The sequence below is a fragment of the Leptinotarsa decemlineata genome, unplaced genomic scaffold (genome assembly GCF_025532065.1).
Source record: "Leptinotarsa decemlineata unplaced genomic scaffold, Ldec_3_MD MMD2_tig00078422_RagTag_RagTag, whole genome shotgun sequence".
Taxonomy (NCBI): Eukaryota; Metazoa; Arthropoda; class Insecta; order Coleoptera; family Chrysomelidae; genus Leptinotarsa; species Leptinotarsa decemlineata.
This window is the reverse complement of record NW_027412747.1, coordinates 2770787-2790753: the sequence shown is the minus strand read 5'-3', so window position 1 is coordinate 2790753 and position 19967 is coordinate 2770787. Positions and strand designations below refer to the sequence as shown.

At 34.8% G+C, this 19967-nt stretch overlaps 1 protein-coding gene across 2 annotated transcripts in view; it reads left to right on the top strand.

Annotated features, from left to right (window-relative positions):
* homer (protein) overlaps positions 1–17131 on the top strand; it is a 104704-nt gene extending 87573 nt beyond the window's left edge. For both annotated transcript variants that reach the window (XM_074186269.1, XM_074186268.1), the window contains exons 5-7: positions 4151–4335; positions 11050–11189; positions 12985–17131. In XM_074186269.1, coding sequence (XP_074042370.1) covers positions 4151–4335; positions 11050–11189; positions 12985–13170 — 511 coding nt within the window. In that variant the 3' untranslated portion in view covers positions 13171–17131. The remainder of the gene's footprint in view (positions 1–4150; positions 4336–11049; positions 11190–12984) is intronic.
* Positions 17132–19967: the final 2836 nt, after the last annotated feature.

The following is a 19967-nucleotide window of genomic DNA, read 5'->3' as shown; positions in this document are numbered from 1 at the left end:
ACATGCCGTTGATTTGAAAACAGTGGCAACCCATGTTGCCAATGAGCACAAATGGGTAAAGTCCCATTCTGGCAGACATTTTCATGGACACACTAGAAAATACCCGCATCCTTAATAACCCCCTTTTTCCAGAAACAGACAAATTATGTAATCAATTTTTAAACTTTCTCAATAGTCTGCATAATAAAATTAAGTTCACAGTAGAAATCCAACAAAACAAGGAGCTTAACTTCTTAGATTTGAATATTTCAAGAGTCAATAATGGTTTTCAATTTAATATCTTCCGGAAAAACACGTTCACAGACTGTACAGTTCCCTTTGACTCTTTCAGTCCACTCTCACATAAGTTATCCGCGTTTAGGTCGACGGTACACAGAGCTTTCGCAATTCCTTTACCTGAAAATAATTTCCAAGATGAACTAAAAATAATTAAGCAAATTGCAATAACCAATCAGGTACAAATTTCTGTAATAGAAAAGATAATATCAGGTAAAACTCAGGTAATAATAATATCAGGTAGTAATAATATCAGGTAAAACACAAAACACTTATGAGTAAATTATACCCAAACTGCCGAGAACACAATATAGTCAAGTATAGTAGCATCAACTACTCCGGTAAACTTTCAGAAAATATTCAAAATTATTTCTCTAAATACAAAATATATATCAACAGGTTTCATAAGTAATAATAATTTAGGTAGAACACTGTTCAATGCAAAACCCAAACGGGATAGATTGAAAAAATCAGATATATATAGAATAGAGTGTGGCAAATGCTCTGCAGTATATAAAGGCCAAACCGGTAGAAATTTTGAGATAAGGCTGCATGAACACGTGTGTTTGGACAAAAATAATAAAGATAACCTAAAAATCCTACACATATGTAATAAAGGAAAAAAGTGAATTTGTTTGAAGCCATGGATATTAACAAATCAATCAAAATCCAGAAATGTATACCCCTAAACGAGAAACTCGATTTATGTAGGTCTCCTCTCTTGAATTTATGAGTTTAACAACCCCTAGAATTTTCAGTGTTGAATTTTAAAGTTGGCTTCCTGGTTCGACCAACTACCTGTCTTTTATATACCTGGCCTTACAGCTCACCTGAAAACTCCCGATATAACCGAGTTTTCAAACTCACATTTCAGTTTTATACTTTTATAATGGGGTCAAACCCGAAACCCGTCGTATACATGAAATCATGGAGTAGTAGAAAGCCAAAAACTTTCTTTCCCAAAAATTAACTACCTTGTTTCAGTGGCAATTTTGCTCTTAGAAATATGTGAATGAAGACGGCAAAAAATATCTAACGTACATATACTAATATCGTAAATATTATAAATTCTTCAATAAAGGCAATATAAGTGTCGAAGCTACTTTCCGAGTTTGTTCACCATGATCTGCAGTTTTCATGCCCCCTCAGACAGTATTCATCATCAAACTATATCATCACCCGTTTCTTTCTCTTCGCTCTTTTTCTCACGGCTGTCACCTTTTTATTTTTGCTTGATATGTGGGTATTGTTGTGTGTATGTATGTCAGTTACAGCCTCATTTATTTCATAGGAATTTTCATGTGTTGCATTCATTCAATTCAGCATTCGTGCAAGAGTGGCCGTGACAATGGGTGTATACTGGCGAACATAACAACACATCTTTTCTGCACCCAAAATTGTTCGTAAAGCCTTTCTTGCAATTTCAAAAAATTGTATTCAATGGTTTCTCTGAACCAGTCTCGATTGACTCCAAACTATTATTCATAAATTTCCACTCCCGCAGTCTTCAGATTCAACTTATTACCCAGCTACACTTGCACTTGGAAGAACACATGAAACAAGTGGTGTTGATGAGCAAAGAAAAATGTTGGAGGGAGACAAGATAACTGAACTCTTTTATTTTTTGTATTTTTCATGAAATTTTAAAATCTATACCTAAACAAAGAGTTGATGTTTCAAAATACTTTTGTCTTATCAATCAATTCATTACGTTTTTCAAGCAATTTGAATGCTGCAGTTTTTCCCTGATTGAAAATTGTGTTGTATCGCAGCCAGTTGTCGTTTGCAGAAATAAAATACTAGCTTGAAATTTTGGACATGCTGTTGAACTTGGTGCAAAATATATTTTTTTAAGTTTGAGCTCTCCTAGGTTTTAAAAAGTAAATGATCTTATCATTGGAGTTCGCGTATTATTACTAATCCATATCTTCTTCATCAATGATAGTTATATTGGTCCTACTGAATTGTTTCATTACGGTTTCAATAAAAAGGACATCAGCATCATTATTAGCTTGTTTCACAAAAATATGGTCAGCTGCGCATTCTTCACACAACATCAAAATCAAGTGCGATATAATTTGTTTATTGAACAGTCGTTGATTGATCAAAAACCATAACAGACGATGAAGGTGTTTTTGCAGTTCGACAACACCACGTTGCTCTGCAGCTTTGATATTTTCCTTATAAACAGTATAACCATCAAATATTACGGTAACGTTATGACCGAAGTGTTTATGAACACACTGAAGATATACTTTTTGGGAAATTGAGATCGTTACATCCGTCGTCACGCAAAAGCTTTATGGAGTGAAATGACAAAGGAGCTGAATATTATTCGTGGAGCTCATGAAGACCAGTTCCATGAAAAATCATTTTCAAATATTAGTGCAGTCAAACTCAACGAAAAGCAGCTGCTTTTCATAATCAAGCGATACATCAAACTTGACCAGATATATATATATAGAAAAGGTTATTATTTTCTGTTATATAGTGAACATATATTTATTGTCTCTATAAAAACGGTGTCCATTTCGGAGAATAAAACTTTCAATATAATTTGTTTCGTTTTAGTTGTTATTTTTCACAAGAAAATTCAACCCTCTTGCTAGCTGACCTCTCTAATCAAATAAAGTAATCGATTTCTTCAAGAGGCTGAATTGATTTGGTCGAGTTTGGACCTACACATTGTATGGTCCATAGCAGTTTTTTGGTTTCTCGTTATCCTAAAATCATAAATTCCCAGTAACTTCAATTCCAGTTCTCATAATTAGAAGTCATTGAAAAACGAAATCAAGCCGGTTAAGCGTGTTATTAATTATAATCGTGAATTAGTTTGCGCCAGCGTAATACAGTTAATCATTTAGATTGCGATTCAGGTCGCAACACTGTGAGAGAGTCGGATTATTGGAACAAAACGAGTTATGAATGGACTGACCCATTACTTGATGAAAAATTAACAAAACTATCCATGATAATAATTAAACAATTTTCACAAACCATTTTATTTGTAGACGGGTTTCGCTAACACCGTAGCTTCCTCAATAGAAAACGAGTTGCGAAATTATTTATGAAAATAATAATCAAGTAAAATTGTTTTACTCTTGTAGAAACAATATACAAAATAGAAGAGCATGTACAGTAACAGTGAAAATATTGGAAACAGTTCTGTTTAAATTCTGTTTTTCCGTTAATCAGCTATCGTCCCCAAATGAACGACAACTCTCAGAAGTTGAGAAACTTGTGCGAGCTAAGGACTAACGAGGTCTTACCTTTTAACGTGTGATTCCTAACAATGGATATAGTTTTATAATAAGTGCACGTTATTTTTATTGCAGTAGATGTATTTTTTATGGAGATACAGACACTCTTCGAAATCTGTTTTGATGAACACGTGTTCTCAATTATTTTTTTTATATCACCGAGAGTGAAGCGAACTCCCAGTCATTTGGAATATTATTGAAAGGTTGAAGTGGAACCTCTGGCGTAGAATGAATCCAAAACAAGCCACGTTTCCAAAAACCAGAATTACAAAACTCTTCTCGAAGCGCGTTTTACCATCCAAATTAGCGACTTCATAAATTGAAGTATTCATTTGGATTCAGTATCAACACGAGTTGTCTTTCAACAAGAATAATAAGTATTTTTTGTAAAGCAAGGTGAAAAAAGTTAATCCTGTCTGCCTCGGATCCAAGTTCATCAGCATTGTGCGCGTGTAAGGGTGTGGATGTCCGGCCCCTTTAATTCGTTAAGAATTCTTCAAAATTAGATATTTCATCATAATCTCAGGTAGCTTTATCGACAGGTGAAGGTGTTAATACTCCTGATTCATGAAGATGCAAAATAACCTGTTTCTAATATAGTTCTTTTGTTTCAGTTCTGCAAACGCAAAAAAATGGGAAATCGAGTTGGCAACATTGAAAAGCAACAACGCGCGGCTTACGAGCGCTTTGCAAGAAAGCACAGCCAACGTTGACGAATGGAAGAGACAGCTGGCTAGTTTGAAAGAGGAGAACATGAGGATGAAGGCGAAATACCAGGCTGATTTAGAAAATAGTAAAGGTAAGTATATTATCGTTTTATGGATGATAGTCCGTGGTAAGTGCAAAAACACTATCAATTCTTCCACGTAATTTGTTTTTGATATCATTTTGTTATTCAACTGTACACTACATATTATACCATGCCTAACGTTTGTGTTGCTGTATGTTTTGAAGACACATCATTTCAATCATTTCGTTTATCCTGATAATATTTTTGCAGTATGATAACGAAACTACATATATCTATTTTTTCTGTGTTAGGAATCGCACGCAAATATTAGTCCTCGTTAATCTTAGGCTCGTATTAGTTTCGACTTCTGAGGGATGTCGTTCGTAGAGGTGGTTAACGGAAAAATATGTTTCAAACAGTTTTTTAACAGGTAATTAAAGAAGTATTACAGTTGAAAAATCTTTAAAAACTACAAGCCAAACTACTTTAGCTTTTGCACGTTATATAAAAGCATCCCTTTACTTGAAACACCGATTGTTGAAATAAGTTTGCCCACCAATAAACAGGTATTTTCTTTATTACTACACAGGTAAATAATCGAAAAGCTCCAATTTTTGAAAAAGAAAATATATAAAGATGTACCGTTACATTATAGCCATCAGTTTTTATTTTTGTTTTGCATTAAGAATTATATTGAATATCAATATTGATCTGGTTTAATTTATATTATATATTACCATACTATATTCAAAACACTTTAGTGTGATATTGTCACTAAACAGTTCTACATAAATGCAAGACAAGTTTCGCCATATAATGACCAATTCCATCATATAGCATACTATACTATCGCCAGCATGGTAACTCGTAAATGGACTCGAATTGTACACGGAAAAATACAAATTATTTTCTCTAATCCGTTTCCTTTCTATCCATATATTACGATCACATTAATTAAATCGAATTCCATGCTCGATCGAGCTATACGATGTCGTCAGTAATGCTACGTTGGGAGAAACAACATAATTGCCATTTCCTCAATATTTCTAATAGTCCGCCGTGATACTTAGATCTGGATGAAGTAATAGTCAAATGACATGTGGTGTATTGGAACGTGTTACGAAAATAAAATAACATATCTTGAGTTATTTACTTCAGAGCAATAAAATGTGAAAGTACCTATATCAAAATGAAAGAAAGAGGTAGGTTTCCATGTTTGCAATTCAATGTTACATCGAGTTCCAGATTAATTAGAAGTATGGCATAAAATGAATAAAATTTGATAGTTAAGGAGATATTTTATATTTCGAAGAAGTTTATTTTGAATTGTAGAGCTCAAAAAACTGTACTTTGGGACCAAATATTATTTTCTTTCTACAAAAACCAAGGCCTGCTACGAATATTTTTAAAGGTTAAAATACAAGAAATCGTATTTGAGATTTTTTGGGAAAACTTTAAAATCACCATTGGACTGGGCACCCTCCAGAATGGTGGTGAACCAAATTTCATAAAAAAATATTCAATATTAATAATTCTGTGGTCGAATCAACATTCAAATTGTAACATGATGAAATGTAAACTGTACAACTCTTAAATGGTTTTTAAATCTTGGTGAGTTGGCCGTGAAACACCGTGCGGATATGCAAAATTGCGCTCGTTTTATTTGGCACTGGGAACAAAATAATATTGTTGATTATTATTGCTGCTGTCAAAAACTGTATTGAAAGAGTAACATTGGATTATGCCCGATTAGTAAGCGGTGTAAAGCGGTGGAAATTAGTGATTTATCATGGGAGATTTAAGTGAGAGAAATAAAATGAATCAGGTGCGCCTTGTGGAGATAATACTCTTTCGGTAAAAGAAGCTGCCAGATAATTTAATAACAGACATCCTGATAAACTTCCAGTGAGCAGCAGTACGCTGAACCCTACATAGTAGGGTGTGGTAAACGTCTGTTGAAAAACAAATACTTTCCCGGCTAAAACCACGCTGGATATTGAATTATATCCGACATGTATGTAAGATTCCTCACAGAGGCTAGTCTCGCAGATGTTTCTCGTTCATCCAGCAGCAGGACCATGCTGAAATTATTCAAGTAGGTTTCAAGTCAGGAATCTTGCATATATGTCTGTCGGATATAATTCAATATCCAGCGTGGTTTTAGCCGGGGAAGTAGTTGTTTTTGGACAGACGTTTACCACACCCTACTGTGTAGGTAGTTGGGAGAGATTAATATTTCGAAATTTATTTCGAAATATTCACTTCCTTATACGTATGTATCTCTCCTCGATAGTTTTCACTTTGGATTTCTGTTAGAGAATTGATATATGGGATGTTTCTTCTCCGCCTGAGGCTTTGTTCACGAGATGGATTTGTTACTAGTTAACAATCGTCCTCTCAGAAGAAGGTTTCATATATGTAGCGGAGCCGTGTTGAAATTAATCAAGTTCCAGACACTTTGATGTCTGGGTAGGATCTTTCCTGTACTGGCGAGAGATAATACCTCAAAACCGCGGTCTGCAGGTGATCTACTTGAATAATTTCAGCATGGTTCTGCTGCTGGATGAACGAGAAACATTTGCTAGCCTCTGCGAGGAATCTTGCATAAATGTCTGTCGGATATAATTCAAAATCCAGCGTGGTTTTAGCCGGGAAGTAGTTGTTTTTCGGCAGACGTTTACCACACCTTACTGTGTAGGTAGTTAGGAGAGATTATAATTTCGAAATATTCATTTCCTTATGTATCTCGCCTCGATAGTTTTCATTTTGGATTTCCGTATAAATTTTGTTTTCAACGACACAGGTTGTGCATCGAAGCATATGATCAAAAACAGAAATTATCCATATCGTGAGAATAGAAATGGTGTGCGAATATTGCAATATTTTCGTAATAATCCTCATTCAAATTTGAACCTAAATATTCCTAGAGATGCATTGTAAAAATTAAAATTTAACCATTCAAGCCAAAAATGTTACACTCTGGAACCAGGAGATGAAGAAAGAAGGCTAGATTTCTTTTTGTAGGTTCAAGCAGAATATTTGAATGATTGAATAAAATTCTTCAAAACAGTTTTGTTTTGTGATGAAGCTACGTTCACTACAAATGGAGTAGTCTCGTCCCAAAATTCAAGGTACTGGTCTGCGGATAATATTAATTGGTTAATGGGTTATTCATTCATTTATTTAACCAAACAGGCCAAGACGGCCTTATTACATGGTTAACAACTATACATAATACTTAAGGTGTAATAATTAAGATATGAATCTAAAGCATAAACATAATACGTATCAATGTGTCCCCCATGAATTGCAGGGGCTTGTACTTAATCCACAATAAAAATATTGTGAATATAAAAAATCCATTGAGACCTGTTACATTTCATAAGGGGATGTCCAGAAAGTGATTAATAATTACTGTATAAAATACTTTGGGAGATAGAGAAAAATCTACATTTACAAATACATTGTAACTATTGATAAATTTCATAATACTTATGAGAGGAGCTCTTCAAGTTGAGAGGGAATTTGGTATATTGAACATAAGTATTGTGTGAGTACGACGCCCAGGTACCTTAAAAGGGATAAGTGAAAAAATTTCTGTACAGAAACATAATAGTAGATAGATTTTGCCTTTGGTCCAAAGACATTATTGTGAATTCATTTCTTAAACTAGTTGATCTAACTGTATTATAGTCAGGCTACGAACGATTTTTTCTATAATACAATATTCTTAAAAATTTATTCTGTACTCTGTCTATTTTATGTAATGAGGATGCATTCTCCAAGAACCACAGTAATGATGCAAATTTCAACTTAGGCCTTATTAGTGCAAAATAGATTGCTTAGTTTCATTGTGGTAATATTTGTGAAAGTTGCAGGTTGCGTCATCACATATCATATTGTTGTGTTGGCGGTTGGTACTATATTTTCTATATGCTCCGCAAATGAAAAACTATATCCAAGATCCTTAATTTCTGTACATCTGATTATTTTCTCTCCCCCCATCTCATAGTTAAAGATAACAGCTCTTTAGTGCGAGTTATACTCATCACTTTACACTTACTGAGATTGATATGCAGTTTGTTAATCAGACTCAATTCATAAATAGTATTCATGTCCTTTTGCAGCATAACACAATCCTGTACTGAGTGTATTTTTTACATATTTTGAGGTCATCTGCAAACCAAAGGCATTCTGAATACTTAATAACCGAAGATAGATCGTTTATGAATATAATGAAGAGGAGAACCGAAATTGGAACCCTGTCCACTCCAGAGTTTGCATGATATTTTCCTGATACATTCTTTTTGTGTCTGACAATATATTTTCTATTATCAATTTCACAAAATTCTTCGCCATTCTGAACCATATCAACTTTTTCATATTTGTATTTAGGCTATAAGAGGCTTTATTTAGATCATATATGGAAGAAAAGAATCCTGCAAAAACTTCAGTAGTGTCCTCTTCCTTCACTGAGTTACTTTTATATAGAAAAATTTCCGGCATCAGTATAGTTTTCCTTTTTTATAAACGCAAAAAGGCAAAATTTCCATAAAATAAATGTGTGGTGTGGAATAATCTGTGATAAGATTATCGGTCAGTTTTTCTTCGAAAGTAATCTGAATGGAATTATATTTTTAGACTTTTTGAGAAATGAGTTTTGGGATGCAATACATAACTTACCAGTGCAGGATCGCCTGAATTTGAAGTTTCAATTAGATAGATTTTCTGTACATAATGCAGTTATTGTAAGAGAATGGCTGAATAACAATTATGGAAATCGATGTACAAGACGAAATAGTACTTACATTGAGTGGTAGCCAAGATCACCAGGCCTTACATCGCTAGATTTTTTCTTTTACGAAATTGATGACTGGTCTTATACCCTATACCCTATAGTACCCTTATACCCTATAAGATCAGTTATAAATTCCACCAAAGCACCTTTATACAACATTTCAAAAAACATAGAAGATGAACTGAAAAACAAAATCAACGAGAACAACAGCCACGTCATCAATAATTCAATGGAACTGACAGACAGAATCTCAACGACAAACGTCAGCACGAACACTCAACTGTTCTCATTCGACATAAAAAACATGTACTCCAAACATACCGTAAATATAAAAATCATATCAGAGAAACGGAATCACCAAAACATAAATAGGACCTACATTAACCAGATGGAATCCATCCTCAATACAATACTCAACCAAAACTATTTCGAATCCGAATGAAAAATTCATAAACAAACAGATGGACTAGCGATGGGATCACCACTATTTAGCAATGTATCCGAAATATACCTGCAAACCATAGATGAAAAACTTTTTAACAATAATCAAAACACGATGAAAAAGGAGAATGGTTCGGATACGTTGACGATGGCCTATACATATCACAAAACAAAGGAATAAGATTAGACCAAATAAGAGAGGAGAGGAAATTAACAAAATAAATCAAAAACTGATTTTCAGCGTGAAGGAAGAAAACTATTTGAAACTCAACTAACTGGATATAACTATCGGATACAACCACAACAAAACAAAATTTCAAATGGATATATAACCTAAAGACAATAGATAAATTAGAAAATAGAATCAAACAAAAAATACTGAACAAGGATCAAACTACTCCGACAGATAAAACAACACAAAGATAATAATAATAATTGTCTCTATTGCAGCTGTAGTTTCATACAAATATTTAGATAAATTACAGAGCTAGTTGCTGATGTAACAAAAGGCGAAGCTCAACTCAGTTAGCACAAGTGCTACTAAGTTGTTCTTCTACTCAACCTCATAGACTGCATTCACATACACCAAACCAAAAAAATTAACAAACATCTTCAACATCACTTATAAGCTGAACACGAAAATTAAAAAAAATAAACAGCTATGAAAAATAAGAAGAAGACAAAAACCTAAATGGAGTGTACAAGCATACAATGCTCGGCCTGTAACAAATTCTATATCTGCCAAACCAAGAAAAAACGGATCCAAAGATACGACCAGTACAAAACAGCATACATAAACCTGATGACATATGAATCAAACCCCGCCAAACACGCCATACAGAACACATACAATATACATTTATGGAATATTGGAATAAATTAATTATTTTGGTTACTGTACATATTTTTTTAAAAAATCCGAAACACGTCAAATGTAAATTACTATTTGAAATTCTTCAACGTAAAAATGCTACCCCTACCTTCAACCCCCGTCGAATTACAGGTACAACCCCCAATTTTTTAAATGGGAAGTATAGGCTTGTGATATATCGTTTGAGAGGTCGTTTCATTCTCTATTTATAAATGTTGTCGCTTTCAATGTCGCTGCTTAAATGGATACTGGGGTTGCTTATACAAATTATTTTAAGCAACACCAATGAAAAAAATAATAATTCAGATGTGGAGATGTTAGTAGCTAGTGAATCGATCCTGGGCATGATTTTGCTTCTAGTAATTTTTTGTTGCCTGTAAAAGTAGTCAAAAGTTTTTCTGTATTTATAATTGTATTCTAATTGTTTTTAGCATATCATCAATGTCACTAGTTATTTTTAAAATACATGTGTCGCCACTCTCATCCCCCTCAGCTGTGTTGAACCAAAACTTGCAGAGCATAGTTGCCTATCATCAAAACTGTGCCACGGTCCTTTACTACTTTGGGAAAAGCAACTGTTCTACCAGGCGAACTACACCTAATATTGTCCTGTGTTTTGCATTCAAGGTGTCATCATATAACCAATATTTAGGAGGGTGTATTTCTGTTTCAGGCGGTGGCGAATTGGCTGATGAGCTCCGGAAAGAAATTCAGTCGTTGAGAATTCGGGTGGACCAAATGGAAACGGAATTAGATAGCAAAAATAGCGAAATAAAACTTCTGAGTTCGTCAAACAAAAGTACTGAAATTCAGGTTAGTTGCTCTGGTTTTTGTTACTTCATAATGAATCTATCATTACCCTTTTTGGTATATATGATTATGTTGAGGAGAAATAAATTGAATTATGTAAGTATATAGATGATAACAGAGCCCAATAGTGATAACAGAATAAAAGCTCATTCATGATCCAATAAAAGGCATGGATCATAAATGCAACGCTTGTCGACTCTGGTATTATCTAGTTGCTTGTTTGTAGTGGAAGCTGTAGAAAAATAGATTTCGTCGCGGAAAATTACAGCTCTGCAACCCTTCATATTATTTAGATTGAAACCATAATATCTTCTGAAGAATTAGCGCTGCGGAAAATACTTTTACATGAAACGAAAGTAATCAGCGTATTGTATAATCCCTATACAGTATAGTCGTCGATTTTGTCTCGAAAAAATACACCCCCCGCAACCCAACATACTAGATTGAAAAAATTATATCTTCTGAAAAATTGCGCTGTTGCCGATATTTTTACATCTAACAATAGTATTTAACACAGAATGTAAACTTTCACGGCCGGAGTTAACTGTATGAAGGCTATTTTCCGAATTTTTTGGTCGTGGTCTGAAGGTTTTAATGCCTGACGTTTGGTCTAGTGTTGCGGTAGAAATTTTCAAAGACGATGTGAACAATTGAAATGAAAATTAAAAGATTTCACTCCAAGTTTCTTCAAGACGTTTCGATTATTAGTAGGTATCCACAATCGTCTTCGGGTGTTGACTAGACTATTCCCCCGGAAAATGACTATTTATATATCATTCGAGTGGTTTCACCTATCCCCTTTTTACTCTCTCCGCTTCACCGTTTTCCGCTTGATTAGGGATTTCTATATGTTGCGTATCTCTACGCTAGCTTGGCTGAATGCGTCGTTGGGCAACATATATGTAGCTTTTTTGAACTTCCTCTTGAATCCCTGTGGATGATTTCAGCTTGGGACCACTTGATCCACACAGCTTCTTCATCACTCTTGAAGAAGCTACTGTGTTAGTGAAACATGTCGTGATATATTTTTCAAATAAAGTTTGTGGAGATCAAATCGTGAGTTGTAGTTTATGAAAAAATAATAGTAAAGCTACAACATTTCCACCCCCACATATAAAATACTTCTCTGTTTCGGCCTGGTACTCTACTTGTAGTTCTCACTTTCTATGTTACCAGAACGAGGCTGGATTCTATTCCAGTGAATTTTTGTTCATGACCAAGAAATAAAGTCCTAGATTTCAAATAAAAAAAATTATTGAAATAAAAAAAAATAAACCAAACATTCAAATTTCATGTCTTGCGGTGCTCTCGTTCTGCCGCCCTGCAGCGGTGGCCTTTAGAATACCTCTACCGTGGTATCACCCGTAGAGTTGAGAGTCCTTCTAAATGACGCCTCATCTTAAGGTTGAAAAGGTGTATGACTCTGGGTTTATTCACTATCGCTTACCTTTTATGGACCATGTAGTAACTAATAAATCAGAACGTGTGTCTACAGAGAAAATGGACAAATGTTGTGTTTGCTTCAGAACCTATACCTCAGAAGTATATCATATTATAATGCAATATGATGATCGTCAATAAGTTTACAATTTCTTTTTCTTTCAGATATTTCATATGATTTCTCCAAGAGGGTTTTGTTTCACTGTATAATATTATTTAGCGTATATCATATGTTTCACCCATTGATAACCATTGAGTTCTTGATAAATGTTTAATTTCTCATTGTTGGAAATATCTTTCACTTTCTTAGCTGACATCACATTTTTGAATTTATACTCACTAATATGTTCGTTTCCAGTGTCTACAGAAGGAAAATCAAGAATTGCAGAGTACGATAAAACTGGCACAATCAGAATTAGAGGTTGCGCTTGGGGCGCATGAATCCCAGAAACAGGTACTGCTCACGCTCAACCAGCAACTCGCATCGCGAATACACGAGTTGGCGACGATTCACGACGAGATGACAACAGCGCTGCAAACGTGAGAGAGATAGCGTTACATCGTAAGCGAACGTACATACATCGCGTACGTCTAGAGAGTAGCGCGCGCGCCTTTTTTGTTTCTCGCCATCTTGAATCGCTCGCCATTTGTTTTGCGCACCATTCTCGAGAAGCTCAAATTATTTGCTCGGAGGTGGAAAGTTGATGACGATGTTGTGTCAATGTTTATCTCTCCCGTTATTTTCTTCATGGTTTATGCTGAACAACTTCGGTTTCAAGAAGCTATGGTGGGTGATTTTGGTAAATTATCGAACTACCTGAATTAAATGACTGCTCGGTACTCATGGTATTAAATCTCGTCCGGTTCTAGAACAATTATAATTTATAGCCATAAAACAATTTGATCATAAAAACTTGAGCATATTGAGAGTGTGATGGAATTAGCCAATACTTTATGAAATTTATGAAAACATATTCAAGACACTTTATTGTGAGATTTTTATCAGATAGTTTACAAAACCGGGCAGTAGTTCAAACTGTTGAGTAAAAATTCCATGATAGAGTGTTATTTAAATATGTTGTGTGGTCCAGGTAGATTGAGAGGACAGTTGAATTTTCAAAAACCATCAGAATTTTTATTTCCAAATAATATTGTTATAATTCTAGAATTCGTACATAGAAGATGATTAATACTTTCAAATAATTTCAAGGTGATACATTATATGAATGCTTTGCTTTATCATGTTAATGAAATTATGGACCTAGAAACGTTCAACAGTGGTGTTGTTTATAACTGATGATCGGGTAGGAACAGTCTCAACAATGCATCAGGCTGGCTCAACTACATTTAAAGTACTTGGAATACACTATTACAATTAAAAACAATTGTCCTCCATGATCTAGCCATGTGGTCATGCACACCAAGTGACGCATGTGCATTACAATATATCAAGTCTGAAGTGCCTAATGCTTCACTTGATAAGTTAATTGATTTGTTGGAACACTCCATCCATTTTCTCTTGAGTTTTGTGACTTCATATGAATTGAATCTCATTAGTCACCGCTTACCTTTTCCTGATATAGGTACTTCAGGCTTCCTTCAAGTGCCAGTGCTAGCTGAAACCACATTATTTAAAATAGAGCTCCCATCTATGTGACTCATATTAATGTGTACTTTATCATGTATGAATTCATCAATATTGATTTCTGGTTCATCCCTACAAGTACTTTTGGCCTCGCCAATATCAGTTTCCCTATCGCTTTTTGGCTCAGTACAATAAATGTTTCATTTGGGTTAAGATTTGTCTCACCGCTTAAATTTTTGTCATACTGAATAGTACCATGTGATACTTGCAACAATATACAATTTTTACTACACTTCTTTCGTCTTTATTTTGTACTATACATTTTCTCAATCTATGATGGTGTCTATTCTTTAACCCTTAGATTTATGTAATCCCCTACCAAGATATCGTCACCTACTTCAAAGCCACGTTTTTTCATTTTCTCCAATAAATTTGTTCTTCCTGAGCCTCTGTGCTCCTTTGGATATCGTCCACATCGCTATTGTTGTTTCTCTTTGATGAAGATAGATGGTTCAGCCTAAACTTTAATTTGCGGCCAAACATTACTTTAGCTGGAGATTTCTTCATTGTGCAATGCTCTGTATTCCTGTATGCCAAAAGAAATCTTGATATCAGTATATTGATTAGCGCACTCTTTATTTTTGGGCCATACCATGCCGCCTTTAGTTTACGTTTCAAGGATTTTATAGCTTTTTCGGCTGTTTTTTTACACTCTACATTACCAACATATTTTTATCTAAAAAAACCTTACGATTTCTACAAAAAAAAAATTTATTAGAGAACTCACAATTTAAAACGCTATGCATGTTACTTTCACATACATTACATATATTTTTGTTTCCTTCAGTCTGTTTATCATTTCCGTTCCTTCATCTCTCTAATTCACCGCACTTGACCCCCGTGACGACAGGCGAATACTCCCCAGTATCACCAACTCTGAATATCCGATGACTTCTCCGCTGTAGCCGTTGATAGTGGACTGTAAAACTTTAGTTTTTCAAAGGTGTGTTTCTTGGAAAGATTCGGGAAAGCCAAATCCTGTGAAACAGTTAATAAGTTGACGTACCTATCAAACTCACTACTACATTGTTTTGTCTTCTTAACCGTTGTCTTGCGGACACTGCTCCAGTTTCTCCTTATAAATGTGCCAGTCCTCTGTATTGTGGTTGAACTGACTCACATGTCCCACTAATCTACTCATGGTTGCTGTTGTTCCACCACCTTGGTTGGTAGTAGTGGTACTTGCCGGTACTGGAAAAGTGTCAAACTCACCGCCACTGTTATGTTTATAACCAGGTCGGCTTAATTACGTTTAATGAAATATTCGACTACAAAGAACACCGTTGAACAAGTCGTAAGTGCCTAATGCTTTGCCGGTGGTAACTTAAGTGATTTGCTAGAATTGGTTTCACAGTTCTTCCACAGTTCTGTTAATAAATCTGCAACCACACAGTCCACTTTTTTTAATGTAAGGTTAATTTCAATAATAACTTAGTTTTTCTGTAGTTTCACACCTACACTTAATTTTGTTATTGATAATGTATAAGTTTGAAAGATTTTGAGAAGTGTTGTGTAACCAAATGTTTGTTTTTTGAAATAATTCAAAAATAGCTGTAATTCGAAGTGTGAAAAGGTGAATCTTGTGGCATTCATTTTTATTTTGCAGATAATTTCATGGTTTACCAAAACAATTCTGTCTCGCCATTGTCGCGTTATTGGCTGTTAATCAAATTACATCTGACACAGTTTTTTTTATTCTGAAGAAGAATTTGAGAAAAGTGGATGTTAGCAATATCTTTGAAAAATTTGACTTTCCTCCTATTTCAATGAAGTGTATGATCTCATTTTATTGAAACAGATATCAAATATAGTCCACTTATTTTGTCAAATGGCTCTATATGAAGTATCTTGCTAAGTTGTTATTAAAATGCCGTGCTTTAAGTTTTTACAAATTTGTCCAAGAATAAAAAAGGCTTTTCCACAGCAAAAATCCAACATGCCTAAATTGGAAACTTTGCATGCAATCATCTTGTGTTATTTTTTACTCTTTTTGTTGTTTATTCCATGAGACAGTTCAATACACAGGAAACAGCGCGATGACCATCGGTTAGCAGTGTTTTGGGAAACAATACGATTCATATCCTGAAACTTGGAAGGCAGGTATTGGTTTTTTAATATGCTTTATCTAATGAAAATAATGGCGTTTTTTCCGGTTATACCGGAAGTTTGTACCAAATTGCTGTATTCTTATGTAACACCCTGTATATTTTCCGCAATTTCAATTGATAAATTATCTGCTGCAACTATCACAACATTTTGTAGTATGTTTCGGAATCCTTAATCATTCAAATGTTCATCATAGATAAAATAAACACAGAATCCTGTTGTGCTTTGTATCACAATAAATACTAAAACCTTAACTTTTTTGGAAATATTGGTTACTATATGTGTCTACCATCTCAAGAATTTTATTTTATATCAGCCTCTATATGTGTCTACCATCTCATGATATTTATTTGTGATGTATCCTATATGTTGTATATGATCTGAAAGGATTAAATGAAGATTATTATCACTGATAAATAATCCACTTTTGGTGAACAAGGATTCATCACTCCATATACTTTTTTAAGAAAATGTGGATCTTCCTGACTTTTTATCAGCAACCATTCACAAAACACAATTCGACGATGGAAATCCGTTTTCAGTTTGTAGGCAAAATTTATGAATGCGACAAGTTACTGACTAATCACTTTCCAGTAGTTTATATTATGCAGTAACTCTTCAGTTCGCCCTTTACTACACTTCAGCATAGTCTCTACTGACTTATCTTTTACTTTTTCAGATTGTGGAAGGTTATAAAAAAAAAGTTGTTTGAAGGTGGTTGACAATGTTTTGTGGTGCATTTCATCAGTTCGGACTTCCATTGTCTAATATGATATAAATTGAATTGAAATCCCTGAAAGAATCTTTAAAAATAATTAAAAGATTGCCTGAAAAAACAATTTTATTAAGCAAAAAACTGAAATTACTATGAAATAACATAGAAACAACCGAAATATCTAAAAATTGAACTATTAACATGAGCTGAAAAATTAAAAGATTCCAAACCAAGTTACTTCACGACGTTTCGATTGTTAGTATCCACTCGTCACCCGAAGACGATTGTGGATACCATCAATCAAAATGTCGTGAAGTAACTTAGTTAACATTTCTTGTTAATGATTTTTTCATTTTTCACCACGTGTTGATAATTCAATTTTTTTGGTTGTTGCTTGTATGTTATTTCATTGTAATTTCAGTTTTTTGCTTAATAAAATTGTTTTTTCAGCTAATCTTTTTAATTTTTTTACAGGTTCTATCGGAAATTTCTAATCAATTTATATCATATTAGACAATGGAACTCCGAACTGATGAAATGCAAAAAAAAACGGTATAAAATATTGAGTCCTGCACAAAAAAAAGTCGTCCAAACATTATTTTCAACTAGTTTTTATATTCTGTGTGGGAAAACAATGCAATGTACAGATGGTTCCATTTGGAAAAATTGAATTTTGGCCCATTTTTATATCTTCAGAATTAGTCATCGGTTCCAAACATGTATAATATTTTGGACGATAGGATGAAGTATTTTGACGAATCAATAATATCTTATTTATGTATTTTATCAAACTTTTTGAATTTTATAGGGGAATCACTCGAGAGCCAAATACCTAGTTTTTTTGAGTAAACAAATGAATATCTCCAGTGCGGTTAATTTTTTCTATAGGGTGTATTAAACGTACTCACATTAGAATTATGTCATGTATTCAAAAATGTGAAAATATACAGGGTGTTACAAATTTACGGTATAACCAGAAGTGGAAAAACGTCATTATTTTCATTCATTCAAGTATATTAAAAAACCTATATCTGCCAACTTTTAAGATATGAATCCTATCATTTCTCAAAATATGGCTATCCGAAGGTCATTGCGTTGAACCCAGTATACATTTTATTGAATAATATAGAATTTACCTATTGATGCTTTTAATAATATTATGATCTCTAAAAATGAAAGTAACAGTAATTAAACTAGAAGGAATTGGTGCACAAGTACCAAAAACTGTTCCTCCTCAATTTTTTTATATGATTCTCTCTTTACATTGCCCTACCGGTTATCTGTATCTGTAGAGTAGGGAGGGTGAGTGTAGAACCACAGTACTTAGGCCACATGTGACCCATTGTACATCCTCCTGAGGAGGAGGCCACTAGGAGACATCTCCTTTATATTAGCAGGTGTAGGCCAAGACTCGCCGAACACACAGCGAACACGCAGCGACATTATTATCGTTGCGCGGCTTCTTCAACCTTCTTGGGGTTCCCTTCGTGGAGGTGCACGAGTGCGGAGCTTTTCTGCAGGGGCAGCCAGTTCCTTGCCTTTATTCAAGGCGGTGCTGTTGGCGCCCGCCGCAACAAGTGACCTTGCTTTTAGACGTGGAGTGGGGGAAGAGGAGGGTGAACTTATAGTTGCTGCCACTCCTGCCTCCTTCACTCTCTTTCTCCTTCTGGCCTCGGCGCCGCAAATGCGCTTACGCCTTGACCTTTGTATTACATCACGAGATGATCTGCTATGTCCAGCCTCATTCCAAGCGGTAGATTGGGATGGACATTTCTGTTTATCCCCAGCCACCGCCTTAGATTGAGGTGAGCACTTCTGTCCAGCCGTCCAGCCTTGGAATTGGTTTTTGTTTGTTTCATTCATGTGTGTTCCCACGAGTAGCAAGGGAAGAGTTGGTCACCCCTGGCAGTCCCGCATTACCACAGGTAGGCTGATTACAATGAGGTTTCGCCCAGTTCCCCAAGGGGATCGTTCGTAACCGCATATCACCCTGCGGCCATTCAGCTGTCGGCACGATTCCTTACACCTTAGCTTGGGTAGGCTGGTCCACGGTGACATGTTTTGCAAAAGAAATAAGTAGGGTGAGAAGAACTAAAATTCCCCTCACCCTACTTATTTCTGCCACTGACCAGGAGTCCGGCGACCCCGTCCGTAAGGCCACATTTGCTTCCCGGACAGGGCCTCCAATCCCCTGGACGTTCCCCTATCCGTCACCTGGGGACGCGCCCGATAGGTAGCCCAACCAACGGGTTCTACTGGTTGTATAAATGCATGTTGCCATGGGGCAATCCCATGCCATAGTGTTTGAACCGAAATTGTTTTAACAATTGCAAGGAATTGTTAGTTTCCAAACAGACAATTTTCTTCAATATCTCATATTAAAATACAATTATAAAAGGAAATTATTTTAACAATTGCAAGGAATTGTTAGTTTCCAAACAGACAATTTTTTTCAATATCTCATATTAAAATACAATTATGAAAGGTCTTATGACCTCTCACGATAAAGTTGATATTTTTAGAGATATGAATTTCTGAGGGTTTCAGCTATGAAAAATATATATAAAAAAATATCAAAATATTTTGTTTTTTATTCTTTATACAATAGGTTAGAATATCTTCAATTGAGATTTGAAAAAATATGATTGTAACTGCCACTAAAATGTTCATAACGTGCACTCACAAGTATTCGGTCATTACCTTTAAGTATCACCGTCTCTCTGACTCGAGTGCTGCATCGGCCTCTCTGTGTCCTGTACCATTATTTATCATTTATCTTAAAAACTATTACCTTCATCAAAATAAGGAAAGCACTGTTATCAATAGTTAAACTATCTACAATTGGCGATCAGTTTTTTCCTGAAATCAATTTTAC